At 44.2% G+C, this 24,027-nt stretch overlaps 1 protein-coding gene across 1 annotated transcript in view; it reads left to right on the top strand.

Annotated features, from left to right (window-relative positions):
• nwd1 (NACHT and WD repeat domain containing 1) overlaps positions 1 to 24,027 on the top strand; it is a 47,271-nt gene that overhangs the window by 6,873 nt on the left and 16,371 nt on the right. The window contains exons 5-15 of the mRNA XM_033037762.1: positions 1,639 to 2,917; positions 6,052 to 6,255; positions 8,408 to 8,567; positions 9,030 to 9,147; positions 10,856 to 11,020; positions 11,639 to 11,833; positions 12,238 to 12,360; positions 13,945 to 14,144; positions 14,600 to 14,872; positions 16,771 to 16,861; positions 22,979 to 23,133. Of these exons, the coding sequence (XP_032893653.1) occupies positions 1,639 to 2,917; positions 6,052 to 6,255; positions 8,408 to 8,567; positions 9,030 to 9,147; positions 10,856 to 11,020; positions 11,639 to 11,833; positions 12,238 to 12,360; positions 13,945 to 14,144; positions 14,600 to 14,872; positions 16,771 to 16,861; positions 22,979 to 23,133 (2,963 nt within the window). The remainder of the gene's footprint in view (positions 1 to 1,638; positions 2,918 to 6,051; positions 6,256 to 8,407; positions 8,568 to 9,029; positions 9,148 to 10,855; positions 11,021 to 11,638; positions 11,834 to 12,237; positions 12,361 to 13,944; positions 14,145 to 14,599; positions 14,873 to 16,770; positions 16,862 to 22,978; positions 23,134 to 24,027) is intronic.

Genomic DNA, 24,027 nt, shown 5'->3' with positions numbered 1-24,027 from the left:
GGGGGGAAATAGACAGTCCACGTTTTGGGTCGGGACCCTTTCTCCAGACTGATTCTCCAGAGGGGAGGGAGATAGCTGGTAGAAAGATGTGAGGGGAGGTGGTGGGGCAGGAGCCGGCAATCAAGAGTTAGGATAGGTGGATCCAGGTACGGTGGAGTTGAGTGGAAAATGAGCCAGGTGGAGGAGAGAAGAGTGAAGATAGCAAACCAAGGCAGGAGGTGATAACTGGGGAAGACCAAATGATGGAATCTGACAAGAAAGGAAGGTGGGGAGTGAAATGTAGAAATGGTGAGTAGAAGGCAACAGAGAAGGGGATGAAAATTAGGGGACCTGATGTAGGGAGGTGGGTGATAGGCCAATGGAGCAGGTGAGAGGTGGGCAAAGAAACTGGGTGACAGAGATGGGGGGAGTGAAAAGAAAAGTGTGGGCGCAGGTTGCGGAGCTGGGTAGCTTGAGTGTTGTGTAGCCTCAGGCGCATAGGGGTTGGGTAGATGGGGTTGGGATGGTGCAGAATTGAAACAGGCCTTTAGGCCCAGTGAGTCCATACTGGCCATCGGACTAACCCTACACCCACACACTCATCAACCCCCTCCTGATTCTACCACTCACCCGCACACTAGGAGGAATTTACAGCTGGAAGTCTAACTGTGAGCCTGCACAGTTTTGGGATGTGGGAGGAAACCAGCTGACACCAAAGGGATCCATGTGATTGCAGGGAGAATGTGCAAACTCCACACAGACAGCATCTGAGGTCAGGATAGAACCAGCATTGCTGGAGCTGTGAGGCAGTATTTCTACTGGCCGGGCTACTCTGCCACCGTTAAATATATCGTCCTTCCTGGTGGCAGCATAGTCGTGTTGCTGGTACAGCTCCTGCTTCACAGCTGCAGCATCTCTGTTTCAATCCTGACCTCCAGTACTGTCCTTGTAGAGTTTGCACATTCTCTCTGTGACCGCGTCGGTTTCCTTTGGGTGCTCCAGTTTTATCCCTTATCCCAAAGATGTGCAGGTTGGCAAGTTAATTAACCTCTGTAAATTGTCCCGAATGTGTGGGCGAGTGGTAAAACCTGGGGGGTTGATGGGAATGTGGAAAGTATATGGGATCAGTTTAGGATCAGTGTAAATGTATGGACTCAATGGGCCAAAGGGCCTGTTTCCATGTTTCAGACAGCATAACTGCTGTTTCCAGACACACAATACTTAGATCTAATAAATTTAAGATACAGCACATCCAGAAATCAGCTGAATGAGAATCTTCATGTAACTCCAAACGGGAATGTCATTCTTTGGCTGATCTTTCCAGGATAGTGAGCTTGCTAATCAACAGAAGGCCGAGTCATGATATTATGGGGTCTTGACTTTCTGGGGTCATGATGTTGGCATCCAAAGCAACCCTGTCACCTTGGCATGGACACCCATTTACTGGCCATTGTGAATGACACCAGGTGGAAGAGTGTAATGCAAGTCCCTCGGTGGATGTTTAAATCATGCACCAGGCCCTGGGTTGATAGTCAAATTATCGTTACACTTGCCTAGTTCTTGCCGATCCCAACCTGAGCGATTTCTGATGTGTGGCAAGGTACCGATCCTCAATAAGCTGTTGTCCTTGTAATGCTCACATTGTCCTCTGTGTTGCAGTCACTGAATGGGAGATCGACTATGGGCTCCTGGAATCAAAACAAGGAGATGTGCACTCCTCCGTCTTCATCCGGGATATCCCCAATGTCCAGGATCACTGCGACAGGCAGCAAGTTCACAAGTTTGTTGATGTCACCAGCGATGGGAGCATCGACAGAGAGGCTCAGGATCTTCTCGCGAGCCTGAAGACGAAGATTGTCGCCAAACACTCAAAGACTCTCCGCGTGCACCGGGTGAGGTGGCCGAGCGGGATGCTGGACACACGGAGCACGGACCACACCGACTACCTCCAGGACCTGTGCCAGACCTTTATCCAGGACGTGAAGCAACAGGTCCTCAGGAGGGTTGCTGATCGGCACGAAGCCCAGGACGAGATGTGTTGGCTCTTTGAGGAGTTGGCTCATCACATGGCCCTCTGCCAAAAGAAACGCAGCATCTTCTGTGGCCGGGTCGAGCTACTGATGAAGATTTGCCAAAGCATCGAACTGAAGAACAAATGCACTCACACGCCCTTGGTTGTCCATGGCCCTTCGGGTACTGGGAAGACAGCTGTTATGTCGAAGCTTGCCGAGGAGGTCAGGAAACACCTGGGTAATGGGACAGTGGTAGTTACTAGGCTACTGGGCACATCACCACAGAGCTCCGAAATTCATACTGCGCTGAAAAGTATCTGTTTCCAAGTGTGTCTTGCCTTCAGGCTCAAACCTCCATTGACGCATATTGTTAACTCTTACAATGAGCTGGTCCAATTTTTTCACAGACTTCTAATTGCAGTGTCGAAGAAGAATAAGGAACCCTTGGTCCTTATCTTCGATTCACTGGACCAACTATCTTCCAACGATGGTGCCCACAGGCTCCATTGGCTGCCGAAGGAATGTCCACCAAAGGTCCACCTTATTGTCTCAACCTTACCTGAGGAATACAACATATTAAATGTCCTGCGAGGAGCCATACCAAGCCCGGAATGCTACTTTCAGGTGGAACCACTGTCCTGTGAACATGGGCAGCAGGTGATTGCCATGCTGATGTCAACAGTGAAGAGAAGGCTCACTGATCAACAGTATGAGTTGATTCTAGACAGCTTCAGGCACTGTGGGCAGCCTCTCATGCTCAAACTATGCTTCGACGAAGCCAGGCGGTGGAGTTCGTACGTACTAGATTCTGAACTCTATGTGGCCAAGGGAACGCGGGAGGCCGTGCGATTCCTGTACACGCGACTAGAAAAGAAACATGGCGGGACATTGGTTTCACACGCTCTGGGATACATCGCTTGCTCCAGGTTTGTTCGGCTTCAATTATTTTCGGAACAAGGATCTTTGATAGGGTTATGTAAACAACTATGTGGCATACGTAGGGTAGATCAACAGAATCTTTTTCCTGGGGTAAATGTATATAAAAAACAATAAAAAAAACAATAGGGCTTAGGTTTAAGATGTGAGGAAGGCATATTAAAGGAGATCTGAGGGGTATGTTTTATGTGTCTGGAAAGCACTGCTGGAGCAGCTGGCGGATTCAGATACAATCACCACGTTCAAGAGGCAGTTAGACAGACATGTACGCAGGTTATGTAGGCTATCCTTATGTGGGCAAATGGGAATGGTATAAATGTGGAAAAGTGCCGGCATGGATGTGATAGGTTGAAGGGCTCAGTTCTAAGAGGTATAACTCTATGATTCTCAGACATCATTTGTCTGACTGTGATAGAAGACCTCCCAACCATAGAGTGGGAAATCCCAGAGGAAGTTCCCAGCGTGGTACTGCAAACTCAGAGTGGTACTGCAAACCAGGGTTGAAGATGTTTTTCCTGCAGAGGTCAGCTTACCTCTATGTCTGGACTGCATTATACCTGCTGTGAGTGCACTGAATGGAACAGCTTTAATCATGTCAATGCACTGAACCAAAGGTGACTCCCATTGACATTAGTGCCTAGCTCTGGTTGGATCGTGTTTACACTTCTCGCTCCCAGCATGAAGCTATTCTAACTGTTAGTTGAATTTAAAGCTCAGCCAATTCCACAATGTTCTCATCACAACTGAAATGACAATCGGAGTGCTCATCCGGACTCCATATGGCTGGCCCTGGTAATGCCGTCACTTTGAAGACAGAAAGTTGATGGTACAAGTTGCACTCCAGAAACTTGGATACCTCAACCCAGCTGTCACTAGTACTGAAGCAAAGCTGCAATATCAGAGGTGCTATCTTTAAGATGGGACATTAAATAGACATCGAAGACCCCAGCAGTTTATCAGAACAAAAAGTATTTTCTCCAAAGTTAATTTCTCACTAACACCACTAAGGATAGATTACATGGTTATATTGCTCAAATACAATAATGACAACTACTCTAGGGAGTAGTATCATTGATGGTTACAAAAAAGAACGTTTAGGGGTTCATTAATATAAATATTATATCATTTGCCACCCTCGTTTAACCATTGTCTCATCCAGATGAAAGCTGCTCCTGTCCCTCACCCCACCCTGTCACCCTGTACAGCCCCCATCTGAACACACCCATAAGCTCCAGGGACCCAGACCCACTCAGCAACAGGGGACAGCAAGGTTTTACTGCCAGATGCTCCGGACCTCTGAAGCCCCATGGGGCGAAAACTGCTCACCATTCACGCAGCATCCTGGACTGCGAAGGCAGCTTCCAGCCTCTTTTCCCTTCCAAGCTGTTTGGTAAAACCCCATTCTATTTCCTCCATCCATTCACGGGGTGGGAAGGAGATCTGAGACTTATAGTGTGTGTTTCTGCTCTGTTGCCTCTGCATTTCCCTTCCTTTCCACTCAGGCTAAATCCTTATGCGATTCCCCTGAACTTGCATCTTTCTTCTTTATCTTTCCTCATGCTCCTAGTACCCGTTCCCTCAATCCTACTCCTGCCGACCACCTGGTTTTCCTCCCGTGTTAGTTAATGCTGATAACAGTTCCCGCTCGCCAAATACTGAGCCCTCCTTCAAAAGTATTTACTTTACTAGTTTCCTCAAAGAAAGACCTTGACTCTTCATCCTTGTCAACTGCACATTTTGCCCTATCCCTGATTCTTGAATGGTTAGCATGCCCCCAAATTCATGCAGGTCATCCTTCCAGTCAGACTAATGGGTCTATCCCAGTACTAAAACAATTCTTCTTAATGTCACTGATAATAACCTGATTGATGATGATAAAGGTTATTTTTTCTTCCACATCCTTTTCAACCTCCCTGTAAACCTTAACACATCTGACCTTACCTTAGGCTCTGCCATCTCTCCACCATCAACTGATCTATCTTTGGGCCATTCTTTCACCTACAATATTGTTTCATAGTTAAATCAAGTTAAATAAATAAAAATATGCTCATCTATGTGCATTATATAACGTGCAAGATAATGTATCATGCCCTCTGTCTCTCTCTCTCTCTCTCTCTCTCTCTCTCTCTGTCTCTCTCTCACTCTCTGTTTCTCTCTCTGTCTTTGTCTCTCTGTCTCTCTCTCTGTCTCTCTTTCTCTGTCTCTCTCTCAGTCTCTGTCCTTCGGTGTCTCTCTCTGTGTGTCTCTCTCTGTCTCTAGGGCCTGTCCCACTTGGCGATTTTTTTTCGGCGACTGCTGGCATCATATCAGTGTCGCCAAAAGATTTTGAACATTTCAAAATCCAGCGGCGACAAAAAAAATGTTGCGACACTTGAAAAAACACCGCGCGTCATACATCATCACGCTGCGTCACCTCGCATCACGCCGTGTCACGCCGCCTCACGCCACAAATTTTTCGGTGACCTGATATGTCAGTCAATGATGCCGGCAGTCGCTGAAAATATCGCCAAGTGGGACAGGCCCTTCTCTCCATCTCTCTCCGTCTCTCTCCGTCTCTCTCTGTCTCTCTCTCCGTCTCTCTCTGTCTCTCTCTGTCTCTCTCTGTCTCTCTCTCTGTCTCTCTTTCTCTTGCAATATATTCTCCACTTACTTGCTTGGTTCATGCCCCATTCACCACTTTAAAGACATTCTCCCCACCACTGTGTAATGGAGACATTCTCTCCGTCACTCCAGTGACTTCAGGATGTATCACCTACAAATTGTACTGCAGTTGCTTCCCTAACCTACTCCAACAGCTGCTCAATAAACTTCCTCTGGCAAGGTGCACAGGAGCACTGCAGGTTTCCCTCCAAGTCGCACACCACCAGGTGTATTTCACTGTTGTTTTATTGCAGGGTGTAAACCCTGAACTCTCTACCTAATATCACTGAGGCAAGGGGCAGGATACACTCATCAGAAGGATTGTTGTGATTCACAAGTGGGTGGCTCATAAAGGGCAATGACCAATGACCACTACAACTTGCCAACAATGAATGGATTGATTACATTGGTGCATTATTTATTTACAGCATGGTATGTTGTTCTTTTACAGTATTGTACTACAGTGCATGTGTTAATATTGCAGGAATGGACTCTCAGAGAATGAGCTGAAGGAAATCCTGTCACTGGATGATGAGGTTCTTGGTGACATCTACCAATATTGGTCACCCCCAAATAAGGACATCATCCGCCTGCCTCCCTTACTGTGGACACGGCTTCGATACGATATTGGGGAATACCTGGTGGAGAGACAGGCTGATGGATTCCCAGTCCTCCACTTTTACCATCGGTAAATCGCTGACTCTCATCTTTCAGCTCCTGCTCTTAAAACTTCCTTTCTGGTCTAGAAACTAGTTTGGTTGTATCATGTTTCTGGGCTCAACGTAGGTGAATTTCAGTTTGCTTGTGGATAAATCAAATGGAAGTGGTACAATTGGCAACCCATGTGTCCGATAAAGTGTTGTTTATGTTTGGTACATGCTCGCACCAAGACATATGGTGTGAAGAATGGCCGGGAAAGGCAGCAGTCTTTGCGTTGAATGAATGAATGAATGAATGAATGAATGAATGAATGAATGAATGAATGTATAATGAAAAAGCGTATTGGCCAAGTATGTACACATACAAGGAATTTGCCTTGGTGCTCCGCTCGCAAGTAACAACACGACATACAGTAAATAATTAAGAATAAAACATAAAACATTAAAACATTGAATCGTTTCAGATAATCCATTTCCCCTCTGTTCCTTTTGGTCTGATCCACCAGGTGGTCTCACACCATTTTCTTTCCAATACACGTCCTTCATCTCCGCAGTTCCTTGTTACCCAGTTTCTGACCCCAGTCCCACATGATTCCATCTGCCTATCACAATAACGCTCATATAAGTGGGGGCCAAGAGAGTTGGCGTGTGAGAGGGAATAGGTTACAAGGAGGAGATGGGATTGATAAGACCTCTACAACCGTCCTCGTTCATCTGCAGCCTCTCCCTACTGTTCCCATCTTTGCACCATCTCTCCCTTATCTTGTTTCAGACAAACACACTATCTCCATTTGTATATCTGCTTCGTTATGTCTTTTATCGATAACGACAACAAACCACTGTCCAAAGCCACAGTTCCTGACATTTTCTTCCCAATAACGATCTTAATTTCCTTTCCTTTAATCAAATAAAACTAATTTTGATGTCTCCAATTATATTGCTCCCCTCTCTTTCCCATGCACCCTCCGCCCTCGTGCATTTCTAATCCCGCTTCCCCATACCTTGCTCATTTCCCTTTCTTCGTACACTCATCCTCTCTCTCCTTCTGGTTGCACCCATAACCCTCCCTCTGGCTTTACATTTCACCACTCCTATTATCTCTTTATCTGATATCCCTTTGTCTCCTTTTCACCTTTAGATTTACTCACTTACTTCACCCATCTGCTTGTCAAACTCCTCTCACCTGTATCTACTTATAATTTGTCAGGTTTTGTCTTGGCCCCTGCTCCCTTTCCCAGCTTTCAACCCTCTACTCCTATCAATCTGAAGATGATCCTGACCCAAAACATTACCTGCCCTTTCACTCCACCAGCTCGCTGAGTTTCTCTAGCACTTTGATCTTTGCTCAAGATTCTAGCATGCAGTTTCTTGTGCATCCATCAAAATAAACACACAGCAGGTCAGGCAGCATCTGTGAAGAGAGAAACAGAGTTAATCTTTCAGGTTGATGACCCTTCATCTGAACTGGGAAAGAGAGAAAAGTCGCACAGAGGGTGAGGTTGTATTAAAATTTGGGGATTCTGATTTACTTGGCCACTTTTGTTCATTTGCTAAAGGGGATCACTAGGCCCATTCCTTGACAAGACTTGAGATCAGAAACCCATCTCACAAGGAAGTAAAATCCTAGAAGAGGTGACAACACAGTCCTACAGTGCAGAGGAGGAAAAGTTACATATGTGTGCCGGGCCAAAATGGGTCAAACATAGTCTCTCTATATCAGCGTTTCTCAACCGGGGTTCCCCGGAACACTAGGGTTCCGCGAGAGGTCGCTAGGGGTTCCGGGAGAATTAGTGATAAATAGGCTAATCACATGTAAATGTAAGATACGTAAATACATTTTAAAGTCATTTTTGTATTTAATTTCATATTTGTAATTTTATTATACACGTACGGCATATTCTTGGAAAATTCTTGGGGATTATAATAAAGTCTTCAACCTGTTATATCATTTAAAAGTATAATAATCATAGGGAATATATTTAGCGATGACTATATCAGAAAAATATATAATGTTTGCCTAATGAACTTTAAGTTTATGAAAGAGAAAGAAAGAGATTGATAAAGATATATAATAATTTTTATGCAGGGGTTCCCTGAGACATGAAAATGATTTCAAGGGTTCCGCAAGGGTAAAAAGGTTGAGAAACGCTGCTCTATATCATGATGCTTCGCTTCCTTCAGGCAGTTCATAGAGGTGGTGCACGAGATGTATCTCCCGACAGAGGAGAAAATCAAACGTCACTCAGTCCTGGCAGATTTCTTCAAGGGCACATGGAGCCAAGGGAAAAGAAAGAGCATCACACTCCCACATCTCAATGAGACACTCCTTGCAGACAGAAAGGTAACGTTTATTCATTATCGGAGAGGGTGCCACAGGGCAAGGTTGACCTTTACTGTCCATATCGTCTTCCTCCCGTGTTGCCCACCATCGCTGAAGCTGGTCTCTAGCTAATTTGATTCACTGTATCAAACAGCAGCTGAGAGTACTTGGTGCAGCGAAGACTATAGGACCTGACAACATCCCAGCTGTAGGATGAAGACAAAAGAGGCTGAAGTTGCTGGATCTTCCGGTGTTCTGTTTTCTCCCCCAGCTGTAGTATTGATGACCTGCGCTCCAGGCACATAGAAGCCTCTCATTACCTTGCCCATTGTGCAGGATCAGTTTGAGAGTGTTCACAATTTGGGCCTGTGTTTCAAGCGTATGCTCTTTGCAGGAATGGTCATCAAGCACTGATCAGGAGCTAGACTGGATACCACTTGTAGAATGAGGTAACGAAATGTATTGGATGTGCTCTTGCCCTAGGTCACTGCGCAACCTCTGAAATTTGGGGATGATGTCATGAACTTACGAAAACTGAGTGAACTGCCGTACCACTTGGTTAATGCTGGTCGCATTGATGAGCTGAAACAGGAGGTTCTGGGTAAGGATGGGTTTACATGGGTGGTGTGTGCAAGCACCTTGCTTCTCACTATCTTATTGGTTTATTATATGGTACGATACAATGGAACTTTATTTATCCCAGGAGGGAAATTGATCTGCCAACAGTCCTAAAAACACAGAATATACTAAACACTCTACTGAACGTTCTTCCCTTCATTATTTATTATGTAAAAGAATATGTGTGGTATGATTGTGTCTATAATTTGTTTGGTTGTTTGGTTGTTTGTCTTTTGCACAAAAGTCCACGAGCATTGCCACTTTCATTTCACTACACATCTCGTATGTGTATGTGACAAATAAACTTGACTTGACTTGACTTGACTTGACACAAAATACATGAACTTAAAGTGACGAGTGGAAAGGCTTGGGGATATGCAAAAATTGGTGATGGGGGGGGGGGGAGTCAGTCTCAGTCTATCCCACCACAGGAGGGGGAGGGGTTGCATAGTTTGATAGCCACAGGGAAGTAGGATCTCCTGTGGCTTTCAGTCCTGCATCTTATTGTTGTCATGTGTACCGAGATACAGTGAAAAACGTTGTTTTGCGTGCTATCCAGGCATTCGTATCATCCATGAATACTTCAGGCAGTACAGAAGAGAAAACAGAGTGAAGAATATAGTGTTGCAGCTATAGAGGAAGTGCAGATTAAAAAATGTGCAAGGGCTGCAACGAGATAGATTGTAAGACCAGGAATTCATCCCCAATCACTGTTACAGAACTCTGTATGAACATAAAGTACCTGTTTGAGATTTGAATGGTTTTGAGCAGAGTTATCAGCAGGCTTCATGCAATCCATCAGACTATACTTAAAAGGTTATTCACTGCTCTAATGCATATTTAGACCTTATGAAATCTTTGAGTGCAATTAGAATATAATCTAAGAGGGATAAATACACAAACACACACCAATTCAAATATATTAGCTTGTTTGGGATGGGATATTGTTTCAATGAAATAGCAGCCATTTAGACATGAGGCAGAGAATCCCTGGAGTGTAGGTGATCATCCTTTGCAAGTGACAAAAGGTTTCTGATCAAAGAGCATCAAAACAGGTTATGTGATTCACTAAGTCTTTATTCTTGTCAGACTCCCATTAACTCCCCCCAATTCTACACTAGGGACAATATATAGCGGCCAATTAACCTACCAACTTGCACGTCTTTGGGATGTGTGAAGAAAATACAGCATTCTTAGGAAACCCACTCAGGCAGAGGGAGAACGTGCAAACACCACACTGATAGTACCCGAGGTCAGGATTGAACAGGTCGCTGGGGCTGTGAGGCAGAAGCTCGACAAGCTGTGCATTGTGCCGTCCAGTATGCACCCCTTGTTTATTTATGCCCCATGTCTTCATTTCCATGTTTTGAATGTTTATTGAGAAGAATGCTAATAACTTCAGTAAAACTTTAAGCTTCTTTCTTTGATCTGGCATTTACCACGTGAATGTCTGTTAAATTTCCTTGGTGCCCTGTACCAATACCAATGCCAATGAATACCAATACCAGTACCAATGAGTCTCAGCACAACTCAGCGTGTTCATTGGTCTCTCCAGAACTCTTACCTCCAAAGATTATATTTTCTCCATCCACTGTGTATTAACCCATTACTCTTTTAACGGCAACACCTAGGTCTGATATTATTATGCAACATCATGTTCTACTTACATCTCTGGTTATTTGATTTCTTAGGGAATATAGAATGGATCGTTTGCAAAGTGCAAGCCACAGGAATGAAGAGTTTGCTGGAAGATTTTTATGCTTGCACCAGGAAAATTGATTGTCCTGACGTGCAACTTGTTCAAGATGCACTGTTACTCACCTGGCCAACAGTAAACTTCATGGAGAATGATATAGGTAAGAACAATTGTGGATAATAGATTGGATAACCGCAGCCATTGAGAACGCAGGATTGTATTGTCTTTGAGATTGCAGCTTGCATTTTCAAAACATTCAGACACTTGGTAGGTGCAGTCTGAGAGAATAGGTCACCTCGTCCAAGATGAATGGAATGGCTTAACTCTGCTATTGGGAAATGGGGCACATGATAATGCTGGAATGGAATGAGTTAACACGCGCATTGGGAAGGAGGTGACATTAAATGCTGAGGGTCAGGATTTTCCAGCTTGCTGCATGGAGTTCAACTTGCGGTGCTAAAGTAGAAAGCTAAGTGAGATGAGGTGCTGCCTGGGTTGGAGCTGGTGTTATGGACCCTGAATATAGTGTATAATACAGTGGCGGACTGGGTCTAAAAATATTGGTTGCCAGGAGATAAAGGGGGTCCACCCACAACTACAATGCTATCATTTAACAGGGGCCCACTTGCCATCACTTGCTATCACTTCATCAGGGGCCCACTTGCCATCGGGCAAGCTGACACCCTGGTCAGTCCGCCACTGTGTATATACAGGCCAGAATGTAAAATGACTTTGGCAATCTTGAACACAGCCTGCCATCGTGTATTTTTCTTTGCAGATCACCGTGTTCTATACCTGGAGGTCTTGGCTCGCCTTGATTTCTTCAAGGGCTCTTACCCAATGATTGATGAGCTGTGCCAGCAGTGCAGGAATTGGTGTGCACTGTGCCCTGACCCCACCTTTACTCCACTGTGCGGCTTCTTCCAGCCTCCAGGTGGCCCACTCTGTACAACACTCACTGGTTTCAGGAAAGGTATCGTCAACTTCTGTTTTATGACATTATTAGTGAGTGTCTGGAGTTCAATGGCCTCTCAAACCCTTCCCTTGATCCAGTCCCCTTCCTCCCACCTCAACCTCCTCTCCTCAACCCCCTCCTCCCAGCCCTACTTCTTCTGTTCCCTCCCAACTCCCTCTCAACCCGTCCCCTCCCCCCTACCCCCTCTCTCCCAAAATGTCACAGACTTTGCATGAACTGATGTAATATTTCTAGTTTGTTATTCCCTTGTTAAACACACTCTCATAGCTTTTGGAAAGCGCTACAAATGATTGCCTGGAAATTGGATTGCTCTGATACTGTGCTGGGAGGTGAACTCCCCACTGACATGTGTCAGAGCAGGTCAGTGTTTGGAAGTATATTAATTCAACTTCTGTTCACAGGTATCAGTGCAATGGAGCTGAGCACTGACTGCACAGTGCTGATGGCAGGTTCACTGGATGGACTGATGATTGTATGGAATCTGCAGGATATTGAAATGATCCACACTATGACAGGTCATTTTGGTGAGGCAGAGCTTCTCTTAATGGTTTTATTGTGACCTTAAATCAAATAAGAACAAACCGTTTGTACGTTAATACAGTCAGCAAATCATTTGTAACATTGTCAGCTTTACCACTGGAGAACAGGTACATATACTGTAGGTCTGCTATAACACGATAATTGTGTTCCTCAGAAACCTCACATTATAGAAAACATTACCACTACCCTACACACACTTTGGACAATTTTATATTTACACCAAGCCAATTAACCTACAAATCTGTACGTCTTTGGACAGTGGGAGGAAACCAAAGATCTTGGGGAAAGCCCACGTAGGTCACAGGAGGACGTACAAACTCCGTACAGACAGCACCCGTGGTCAGGATCGACCCCGGGACTGGCGCTGTAAGGCAGTAGCTCTACCGTTGTGCCACCCGCTAAGTGGGAAATGTCTCCCACTTTCACCCTAGTTCTAAAGAAGGATCGTTAAAATATTGATGAGGTGAAACGATAGGATAGATAGTCAGAATCTTTTATTCCAGGGCAGGGCATTAGAACACGAGGCACCAATTGAAGGTGAGACCAGAGGAGTAAGTGTTTTACATTGAGGGTGATGGTTACCTATAACAAGATGTCAGAGGAGGTAGTTACAACATTTGCAAGGCATTTAGATAAATTATTGGATAGGAAGGCTTAGAGGGATAAGGGCTTAAGGCAGGAAAATGGGACTAAATTTGCATTACATTCAACAGGGAAGAGATGAAATGGGATGAAATTACCTTTTTCTCTCCTCTACGTTTCTGTGATCCTATGACCCAAAATGTTGACGTTTCTTTTTCCACAGAGGCTGCCTAATTGGCTGTCTTCTTCCAGCATTTCTGTTGTTGTTTCATGGCAAAACAGGATGTTCTGAGAAGGAGGAAAATTGATATGAACAAGAAACCTGTTGCTGAGACTGATTGGTGTGCAAGTCATGTGGTGCAGTAACACTGTTGCCCTTCCTTTGAGGCGAGGAAAAGGACACACAGTACTAAAGAACATCACTCTAAATCTAACTACTGTATCCATAACCTTGAGCATTTGTGTAGCCACAAAGCCCAGTGCCAAGAGGAAGCCACAAAGGGTATAGATGAGGTTGCAGGTGGTTGAGGAAGTAGGCAAGGAGATACTGTCAGTCTTTAAGGAAGACCTAACTCCAACTTCCACTTACCCTGTACACATCTGGATTGTCAATCCTCTGGGAGTAGCCTGAAATCTTCAGGATTTGAGGATTAATTTCCTGATTGTAAAGAAACCACGCATCTAAAAAATAGTCCTTTTTTAAAATTATTTTCAGTTTACTGGAAAAATAGGATAAAATGTAAAAACAAAATAGGCTGTTAAATAGAGCCAGTAGTTGTGAACCCGTGTCGAGGGCAAGACTGGATATGTGGGCAATTAATAGCGAGGGTGTGGGGACAGAGCAATAGGGAGCAGGAGGGAGAATTCAGTCAGAGGCTGAATACGGTGGCATATTGGATAAAGCCCTTAGGAACTCAGTATGTTTTTAACATGAGCTCTCCGCACCCACCCTCTCACTGTTCAATGTGATCTTTTATCTGTGCTAGCTGAGATACGGTGCATTAAAGTGATTCGCAACAACACCCGAGCTGTGTCAGGTTCGTTTGACCATACACTGCGTCTGTGGAATCTAGTCACCGGAAAAGAGATCTACTTGATCCAAGAAGACCACTCTGGCTATGAACACTTTGCATTGCTCCAGGTGGATGAAGCAACTGATATGATCTACTCTGTCTCAGGACACCAGGTAGAAGATTCCTCAAATGCTTTCTGAAAACACGGTTGTCATGCATTGCTTTACAATTCCCCATTGGGTTACCCACTGTTCTAGCTGAAGGCAAGGGTGCCACTATACATCACTAACATCAAAGATGATGTTGAGATCAGAGTTGGAGGAATGCAAATATCTCAAAGGGTCTGGGGCTGGAGGAGATGTCAAAGAAAAGTACAAAGCCACTCAAAGCCACAAAGGGAAATGAAAGCCAGAATTAGATTTTAAAAATTAAATTGCTGTGTATCCCAGACCTAATGTAGGTTGCTGGATGCAGGGATGAGTGGTTAATGTCAAAAGAAACCAGAGACCATGTTTTCTGGAGATTCAGCCTAACCGCTGAGTTACTCCATCAGTTGTTTTGTTTTTCTTTGGTATAAACAGCATCTGCAGTTCCTTGTTATTACTCTTACAATGCTGATTGTTTTCAGATTAAGGGTCGACGCCTAGAAAACGGTGAACTTCTGTTTCAATTAACTGGCGGTAACCTGGGCGACACAACATGCACAGCGGTGATGGGCTCCAACAACCCACTCCTGACCATGTCTATTGGGGCCACACTGTGTGTGTGGGATCAAGTCAGTGGCACCTTACAGGACACTCACCATCTCGCTGGGCTAAGTACCTCAAAGCTGACGTGCATCCTTCCATTGAGACGTCAGAACAAAATAGCAGTAGGATTCAATGATGGAATCGTGGCAATGGTATGGGATGTTAACATTTGGGAAATACTGTAGCCCACTGGTCAGCACATTATATAGAATGTCCAACTGACCAAACCCAGCCAGCCAGTTGCAAAGCACAGCTTCTTATAATGTCATAGATTCATAGTCATAGTCCCAGTAACTATAGCCATAGTCATTGAGCGTGGATATGGGCCCTTTGGCCCACACTGACCAATATGCTCCATCTGTACCAGTCCCACCTGTCTGAGTTTGGTTCATAATCCTCCAAACCTATCTTATCCATGTACCTGTCTCAGTTTTTCTTAAACATTGTGATATTACCTGCCTCAACTACTTTCTCCAGTAGCATATTCCATATACCTACCACCCTTTGTGTAAAAAGGTTGCCCCTCGGGTTCTTGTTAAATCCTTCCCTCCTCACATTAAATCTATGTCCTCTAGTTCTTGATTCCCCTATTCTGGGTCAAAGACTCTTAATACCCTTGCTATTTCTCTCATGATCTTATATACCTCTATAAGATCACCCCTCATCCTAGAAACATAGAAACATAGAAAATAGGTGCAGGAGGAGGCCATTCAGCCCTTCGAGCCAGCACCGCCATTCATTGTGATCATGGCTGATCGTCCCCAATCAATAACCCGTGCCTGCCTTCTCCCCATATCCCTTGATTCCACTCGCCCCTAGAGCTCTATCTAACTCTCTCTTAAATCTATCCAGTGATTTGGCCTCCACTGCCCTCTGTGGCAGGGAATTCCACAAATTCACAACTCTCTGGGTGAAAAAGGTTTTTCTCACCTCAGTCTTAAATGGCCTCCCCTTTATTCTAAGACTGTGGCCCCTGGTTCTGGACTCGTCCAACATTGGGAACATTTTTCCTGCATCTAGCTTGTCCAGTCCTTTTATAATTTTATATGTTTCTATAAGATCCCCCTCATGCTTCTAAACTCCAGCGAATGCAAGCCAAGTCTTTTCAATCTTTCCTCATATGACAGTCCCGCCATCCCAGGGATCAATCTCGTGAACCTACGCTGCACTGCCTCAATCACAAGGATGTCCTTCCTCAAATTAGGAGACCAAAACTGTACACAATACTCCAGATGTGGTCTCCTGTGCACCAATTATCCCATCCTCCTGCACTTATCTTTGGAAAAATCTTTGGCCAAACCAAAGATCTCTGGCTAAACTATTGGTCAACAATGAATCGAATAGATTGCAGCATTGTGCTGCATATGCAGTTAGAAAGACACACATTATGTCGATCTTTATTGTAAGAGTGTAATGTAATAATCCAATAATGTAATACTTATTGGATTTAAATTTCTAGTGAGGTCCTCGTGAGCTGAAACCTGGGATATTGTGCACAGGTCTCCCATACAAGGATAGTGCATACTTGCTTCAGAAGAAATGCAACAAAGATTCACCAGATTGCATTCTGGAATGATGAGGATTGTCATCTCTGGAGAGATAATCAGACTAGATTTATTCCGATTTTAGACAAATGGGAGGTGTTCCCGTTGAACATACAAAATTCTTGTGAGGATTGGCCGTGCAGATGAAAGGATCATGTTTCCCCTGGCTGGGTGACTTGGAAGCAAGATCACAGACACAGATATAAATGGTGGGCTATTCAGGATTAAGACGAGGAGAAATCTCTTCCTCCAGAGTGGTGAATCCTCAGAATTCTCGGCATGAGGGACGTTGAAGTTCAGTCATGTAGTATATTCAAGACTGAGGTCAATAGATTTTTGATTTTAAGGAAATCAATGGGTGTGGAGATAGGGCTGAAGGTTCGCACTGAGGTAAAATATTAGCACTAGTAACATGTTAATATTAGCATTAGGTAAAGAAATTGGACCAAAATGGCCCACTCCTGAATTTATTACATTCCTCCATTTTTAACTTTTCCTCCTCACAGGTGTCTCTGGATGGAACTTGCGTTACAGAGGAAGTCAATGTATCGGTCACCTTCCTGATCACGTCAGAAAGTGAGAAGTGGATGGTGGCAGGTAAGGACGTTCAGCTGAAGCTTTCGCTGTATATTTGATCGGACTTTGCTGGCATTCCCTTGCCTTAAAAGTTATTCCCTTATCATGTACAGTATCTAAACATAGTAAATGGCTCAATTGTAATCATATATTGTCTTTCTGCTGACTGGTTAGCATGAGACAAAAACTTTTCACTGTGCACGTGACAATAAACTAAACGGAACTGATCTAACTGAACTGTGTAGGAAGGAACTCCAGATGCAGTTTACACCGAAGATAGGCACAAAATGCTGGAGTAACTCAGCGGGACTGGCAGCATCTCTGGATAGGAGTGGGTGACGTTTTGGGCCAAGACTCTTCTTCAGACTGGACTGAAGTAAGGTCTCAACCCAAAATGTCATCCATTGCTTCTATCCAGAGACGCTGCCTGTCCCGCTGAGTTACCCCAGCACTTTGTGTCTATCTGAACTAAACTGTTTGTTTACTCCTTCATGTCGGGCACTTTCCTCCAAGCAGCTTTTAACTCCAAAGCAGCGGGTTGTGAGACAAGCCTATATAGCATTCTCCATTGCAAATGTCCAGTCTGTTTTATTATTGTAGTGCTCCTCCAAACGTCTTTTGTTTTGCCCAGCTCCACATATTGTATATTCAGTCACCCATCAGCCACATGACTTCCTGCTGATGGTAATCCTTCTCCAGCCTTGCTACAAACGCAGAGACACCAGCGCTACTAACTTATTTCAAGCTGAACCCCTTCACCAACTTCAGTGGGCAAGTGACAGCTTTCAATTCAAGATGAGAAAGACTGATAAATTTGATTAATCTTTAGATAATGTTGACATGCTTCAAAAGGGATTAAAAATGTTATGCTCAACAGGAAGTCATGCCTGTTTTGTTTCAACATAGGTTACAGATTCTTTGATATGCCAAGAGAGGGTTCAAAATCTTACATTTAAACACATACTTTTTGTGAGTTGATAGCTACTTGTTTTATTTGAGTTATCAAGTCATTTTCTGGAAAATATTTCCCAGTAGCGTTCGAAATGTCTAGGAAGGAACTGCAGATGCTGATTTAAAACCGAAGATGGACACAAAATGCTGCAGTAACTCAGCCGGACAGGCAGCATCTCTGGAAAGAAGGGATGGGCGACTGTTCAGTCCGAAGAAGGGCCTCGACCCGAAACATCACCCATTCCTTCTCTCCAGAGATGCTGTCTGTCCCGCTGAGTTACTCCACCATTTTGTGTCTATCCCAGTAGCATTTATTCAGTCTGAAGTCTGTGGCACAAATCTACATTGGTTTTCTGTTTAGTAAGACGTCTATGTTCAAATTTTCATCCTTATGTTAAATGCGTTCATGGTTGAGGCTCACCCTTTCACAGTGACCTGCTTCAGCCCTTTGCTATGTGATTGTTGCATTTTCTGGTAGCATAAGGTACTGCACTCATAAATGTAGCCAAGACCAAATCGACTGATAAAATCATCTTGCATGAACAAGGATTGTAGCTGCATAAAGTCCCAGGCACTTTGGACTTTCTTGGCATTGATCTATGTTACTGGAAAACATCACATTAATGAGATGAGTGGTTAATAGTTAATAAGCTGAGAAGCCATATCCCAGGAAGGGCCACCTAGTTAGACTTCTGAATCCCTTGTCGTCAATTACCAGACCCAATGAAAGAAAGAAATGGGAAACAAACAGGGAAATGAAAGTTTTGAAGAAAAATCAATGATTTTAAATAGGTATGAAAGGTGGGCATTTGGTTCCATGAGGCTGATCCACCATCCACTCAGAACTTGCTGATCTTCTATGTTAGCACCATTTTGCCTGCCCGTTCCTGATATTTCTTGATTCCTTTAATATCCATAATTCTATTGCTTTGAAGGCAATCAATGATTGAATCTCCCAATCTTCGAGATATAGAATTCAGAATTGCACCACCTTCTGTGTGACGTCTCCTCTTTTCAATGGTAATTGTGTGATTTGTTTTGACTGATGCCTGCCAGCCATATGCAAAGCACAACTTCACATCTCTATGCAATCTCCTTAGAGAAGTCTTCAGAAATGGTTCAAACCAAAGATCTCAGAAGAAATATCTTCCGAGCATTTAGCCTGTCAAACCCACTGAGTAGAAGATAGGTTTCGACCCAAAATGTTGTTCCATTTGGTACTCTTAGTTGAACGTCAATGCACATTGTAAATAGTTGGGATACAAGCTTGAGGTACCACCAGTCATAACCTGCCAACTGGAGAAGAATCCATTCATTCCCACTCTGTATTCCATCTGTGACCCAACTCTAAGTGCGTGGTTGTATATTTGACCAACTTCCAACCTTGTTCAACAACCTCTTGGATGGATCTTATCAGAATCATCAGAAGAGACCAAAACATGTTTTGGTCTCTTCCTTCGGGGGATGCGACTTTTTCTTCGGTCGTATTCCCCGTCTCCGTCTGCGCCGAGGCCTAATGGCGGAGCTGGCGGCATCGGAGCTGTAGCAGCAACAGCAGCATCAGCGGAGACCTGACTCGGCACCGAAGCTGTAGCGGCGGCAGCAGCAGCAGCGGAGACCCGGCTCGGCCCTGGAGCTGTAGCAGCAACAGCAGCAGCAGCGGAGACCCGGCTCGGCCCTGGAGCTGTGGCGGCGGCAGCAGCAGCAGCGGAGACCTGACTCGGCCCCGAAGCTGTAGCGGCGGCAGCAGCAGCAGCGGAGACCCGGCTCGGCCCTGGAGCTGTAGCAGCAACAGCAGCAGCAGCGGAGACCCGGCTCGGCCCTGGAGCTGTAGCAGCAACAGCAGCAGCAGCGGAGACCTGACTCGGCCCCGAAGCTGTAGCGGCGGCAGCAGCAGCAGCGGAGACCCGGCTCGGCACAGAAGCTGTGGCGGCGGCAGCAGCAGCAGCGGCGGAGACCCGACTCGGCCCTGGAGTTGTGGCGGAGGCAGCAACCACCCGCGGAGTTTGAACCGTCGCCTCGGCGCAGAGGGAGAACAAAGGGGGAAGAGACAGAGACTTTAAGATTTTGCCTTCCACCACAGTGAGGAGGTGTTTGGTGAACTCACTGTGGTGGATGTTAAATTTGTGTTGATTGTGTGTTTTTGCCATTTTTTAAATTATATGTATGACTGCAGGGAAACAAAATTTTGTTCAGACCGAAAGGTCTGAATGACAATAAAACGAATCTAATCTAATCTAATCTAATCTAATCATCACGACCATCACTACGGCCCCTCAGATGATGCACAAGAGCACTAAACAATACAACTCCTTTCAAATTGCCTGAGAACAATAAAGTCATGGAGTCATAGAGTAATAGTGTAGAAACAGGCCGTTCGGCCCAACTTGCCCACATGGGCCAACATGTCCCAGCTGCACGTCCCACCTGCCCACGTTTGGTCCATATCCCTCCAAACCTGTCCTATCCATGTATTTGTCTACATACCGTATTAACAATGGAGGTGCCATCTCAAAAGGATTGTCCAAAATGCAACATTCATTTCTGAAAACATAGTTACATCACATCTATCGACTCTTCATTTACCCTATTAAGTATGTCTATAAATAGCTTCACAGGTTAGTGAAACATAATTTTCCTTAACTTCATGCAAGCTAAGGAATGGGATAATTCTCAGCTGTTGGACAAAATCAGGACAAAATTGCACGTGCATGGCGTTCTTGTGCACATTGTCTATCCTGCTCACAGTGGGTGCCCAATCAGGATTGTTGACATAATTCCATGCTGCAGGCTTGTCTGTTATTAGATGAAAAATAAATAAGTAGTTTGGGTGATTGTGCAGGCTTTAAACAAGAAACATTGAGAAATATATTCTGGCAAATAATAAAATCTCCTGATTTTGTCCAACAGCTGAGAATTATCCCAATACTTAGCTTGCATCTGAGTAAAATTGATTTCCAAACGCATTGAGAGTTTACGATTATTTAAATGGTAAATGGAGCTTCAGAAGCGTGTTCATTTTGCATGTTAAAATCCACCCGAGAACCATGGGCGATTTTGCAATTTTACTGACGGATTTCTAACTTTTAATACTTTTCATCTAACAAATGAATAAAGATAACAAAGTCAATAATGCCTTACTTTTGATGAAATGCAGCGAGCAAACGCGATAATTTCCGATATTTTGGATCTTTAAATCTCCACGAAAAATGTCCGCAATCAACTTCCGCTGTTTTGGCCCCTTCAGCTCCCTCTTGTATTTACCTTAGTTTCTATCTTTTTTTTGGACTGTAAATTTAGATAGCTGTTCCTCACGGGCACCCCGACTGGCTCACTTAATTGCAGCTCAAAAACTGGCCGTTTTCGATGTTTTTAACGGGTGTGAAAGTGCGTGTTTTCCCATTCACTAACATGTACCGGAAGTGACGCTTGTCCCCCAGTTAAAATTTTCGGTCACGTGAGTGGGGATTTACGCTCCAGTGACCTTTCGTGAAATCACCCTATAATAACTAAACCATCCACTATCCCCGTGGCCACCTTCTAATCCTGCGGGGTGTACATCAGAAAGTCCTGGGGATTTTTCAATTCTGAAGCATATTAACTCTTTGAATAGTTTGTTGCACAAAAAATAATTTGCATTAAATCATCATTTGCACTGGATCTGCACATCTTCTCATGCGATGTATTTGTTTGATACCCCTGTCGTTTCCTTATCCGCTGTTATAATTCACCCACCTCTACTGATGCTGCCTGACCTGCTGTACTCTTCCAACCCATTCTGATTTTATTTCAGATTTACAGCTTCTGTAGGTTATTATTTTTGCTTTTTGAGGGGAAATGAAAATAAGATGGCATAACATTATACCTAGTACCAATTGATAATTCTAAGTATTTATCAACCAGCTCTTCTGAGTGTACTTTGTCTCACTCATGTGAGTTAGACAACGTACTAACTCATGTCCACTTACTACCTTGCCAGGAATTATTCCATGTTGGATCCTCTGTACAGGAGCACTCAGGACCAGAGGACACTCAGTCAAGTCTGCAGTACAGTTCCCTCAGGCTACGGATGAGCTTTGGATCAGTCATTACATCACACTTTTGCACACCCCTCATATCTCAAACTCTCAAAACTATACACTTTAGGCTTGTAAGCATCTACAGACCAATGGGGACATTTCATTGATTATTTGTGTTGATGTTTCTAATGAATAACCTAGCTCTGGCTATAAGCTCGTGGCCTCTTGCTCCCACAGAGATTCTAAGATTTTACAGAAAATGTGAGGCGTGTAGAGTAAATGAGACAGAGAGGGAGAGATACATTGATACAATATCTTGTACATGATACATCACAGTAATTCATCAAACCGTTTCCCATCCTTTCCTTTCTCACCTGACTTACCTGCCAAACAACCCCTCCTTTCCTGGATCCACCTATCACTTGCCAGCTCCAGCCCCTTCTCATGGTTATCTCCCCTCGTCTGAAGAAGGGTCCCGACCCAAAACTCGCTGACTTCCTCCTCAAGTTTTTGTTTACTCAAGATTCCAGCATCTGCAGTACTCTTGTGTCTCCACAAAACCATCTACTTACTATTACGAAACACTAATATAGATAAGAGATTGAGGTGGCCCAAAGATGGTCTTTGGAGGATGCCAGAACAAAAAGTGAAAAAGAGCCAATTTTGTGATATGACTGAATAAAACGGAATAAAATCAGGTGAGAGTGGCCTCTTCCAGTGGGATAGGAATGACCTTGAACTCTCCTGGATGAGAACCCATTTACCTTAATGCTCCCTAAAATACAGTAGTGAACATAGTACAGGTGTTCTCAACACAAACTAGAAACATATGCAGCATTGTAGCGCAGTGGTAGAGTTGCTGCCTTAAAGCGCCAGAGACCCGGTTTCGACCCTGATTATGGGTGCTGTCTGCATGGAGTTTGTACGTTCTCACCGTGACCTACGTGGGTTTTCTCCGGGTGCTCCCGCTTCCTCCCACACTCCAAAGAGGTACAGGTTTGTAAGTTAATCAGCTTGGTAAAATTGTAAATTGACCCTAGTGTGTGTAGGCGCGGACTCGGTGGGCTGAAGGGCCTGTTTCCGCGCTGTATCTCTAAACTCTAAAGATGCTACTGGGGAGTGAAACATGCATCTGTAATATTCTAATAGGATAATATTTTAATTACAGGGTTTGGGAAGTATGCTCGGGTTTTCACGCTGGATGCCAGTACGATTCAGAAAGCCTCGGCAGTGGACTTGGAGCACGGTGACAAGGTTCACACGGGTATAATCAGCAGAGATGAGAGCTTGCTGGTCACAGGGTCTGCCGACGAGACTATTCGGGTAAATCAGAATTACAGGCAATTCCCGCATTATAGGATGGGGGAGGGGAATGAATGAATGAATGAAAACTTTATTGTCATTCAGATATACACCTAGGCACAGTGCACCTTGAACGAAATTTCGTTGCATTTGACTCTCCAAATCAGGTAAATAGTAAAAGTAAAAGTGCTAGGTGCGTCCATAAAAATGCCTCATGTGCATGGTTCTGTAAAATAAATATATATAAAAAGTTTTTAAAAAGTGTCGATATTTAAAAAGTTCTAGCCTCGGTTTTGTTGATTGTTCAGTAATCTTATGGCCTGGGGGATGAAGCTGTTGCAGAACCTGGTTGTCCCGCTCTTCATGCTGCGGTACCTCCTCCCAGAGTTAGGTTGTATAAGGAGGGTTGTATTCCTAAAAAAAGGTCTCTATCATGATTTTCCATAATTTAGACAGGCACATGGATAGGATTGGTTTAGAGGGATACAGAACAAACACAGGCAGGTGGGACTGGTGTAGATGGGGCATGTTGGTTGGCATTGGCAAGTTGGGCCGAAGGGCCTGTTTCCACACTATATGACTCTATTTACACATCAAGAAACACGTTGACAAAACGGACTAATTTATTTACTATTATTTACAAATTCCATGAGATTGAATTTTATTCTGTATCTCAATTTTTTGGATAGTGATTGATGAATTCTGTAAAGATGTATGTCTGTTACCTGAACAGCTGGTAATGCAGGGATGCTCTGTAAGTGAATCGTCATTAGACCTGTTGAGGTTCATAATCCATAAATCTCCTTTGTCCTTCCTGCAATCCCTTAAAGCCAGAGGCGTTCTTCCTCAATATCTCCCTGCCCACCACAAGTACCTGCTGATAGTCTCTTCTCACAATAGGAAAACTATAAATGG

This window comes from Amblyraja radiata, chromosome 19, assembly GCF_010909765.2.
Source record: "Amblyraja radiata isolate CabotCenter1 chromosome 19, sAmbRad1.1.pri, whole genome shotgun sequence".
Taxonomy (NCBI): Eukaryota; Metazoa; Chordata; class Chondrichthyes; order Rajiformes; family Rajidae; genus Amblyraja; species Amblyraja radiata.
This window is presented reverse-complemented; position numbering and strand designations above follow the sequence as displayed.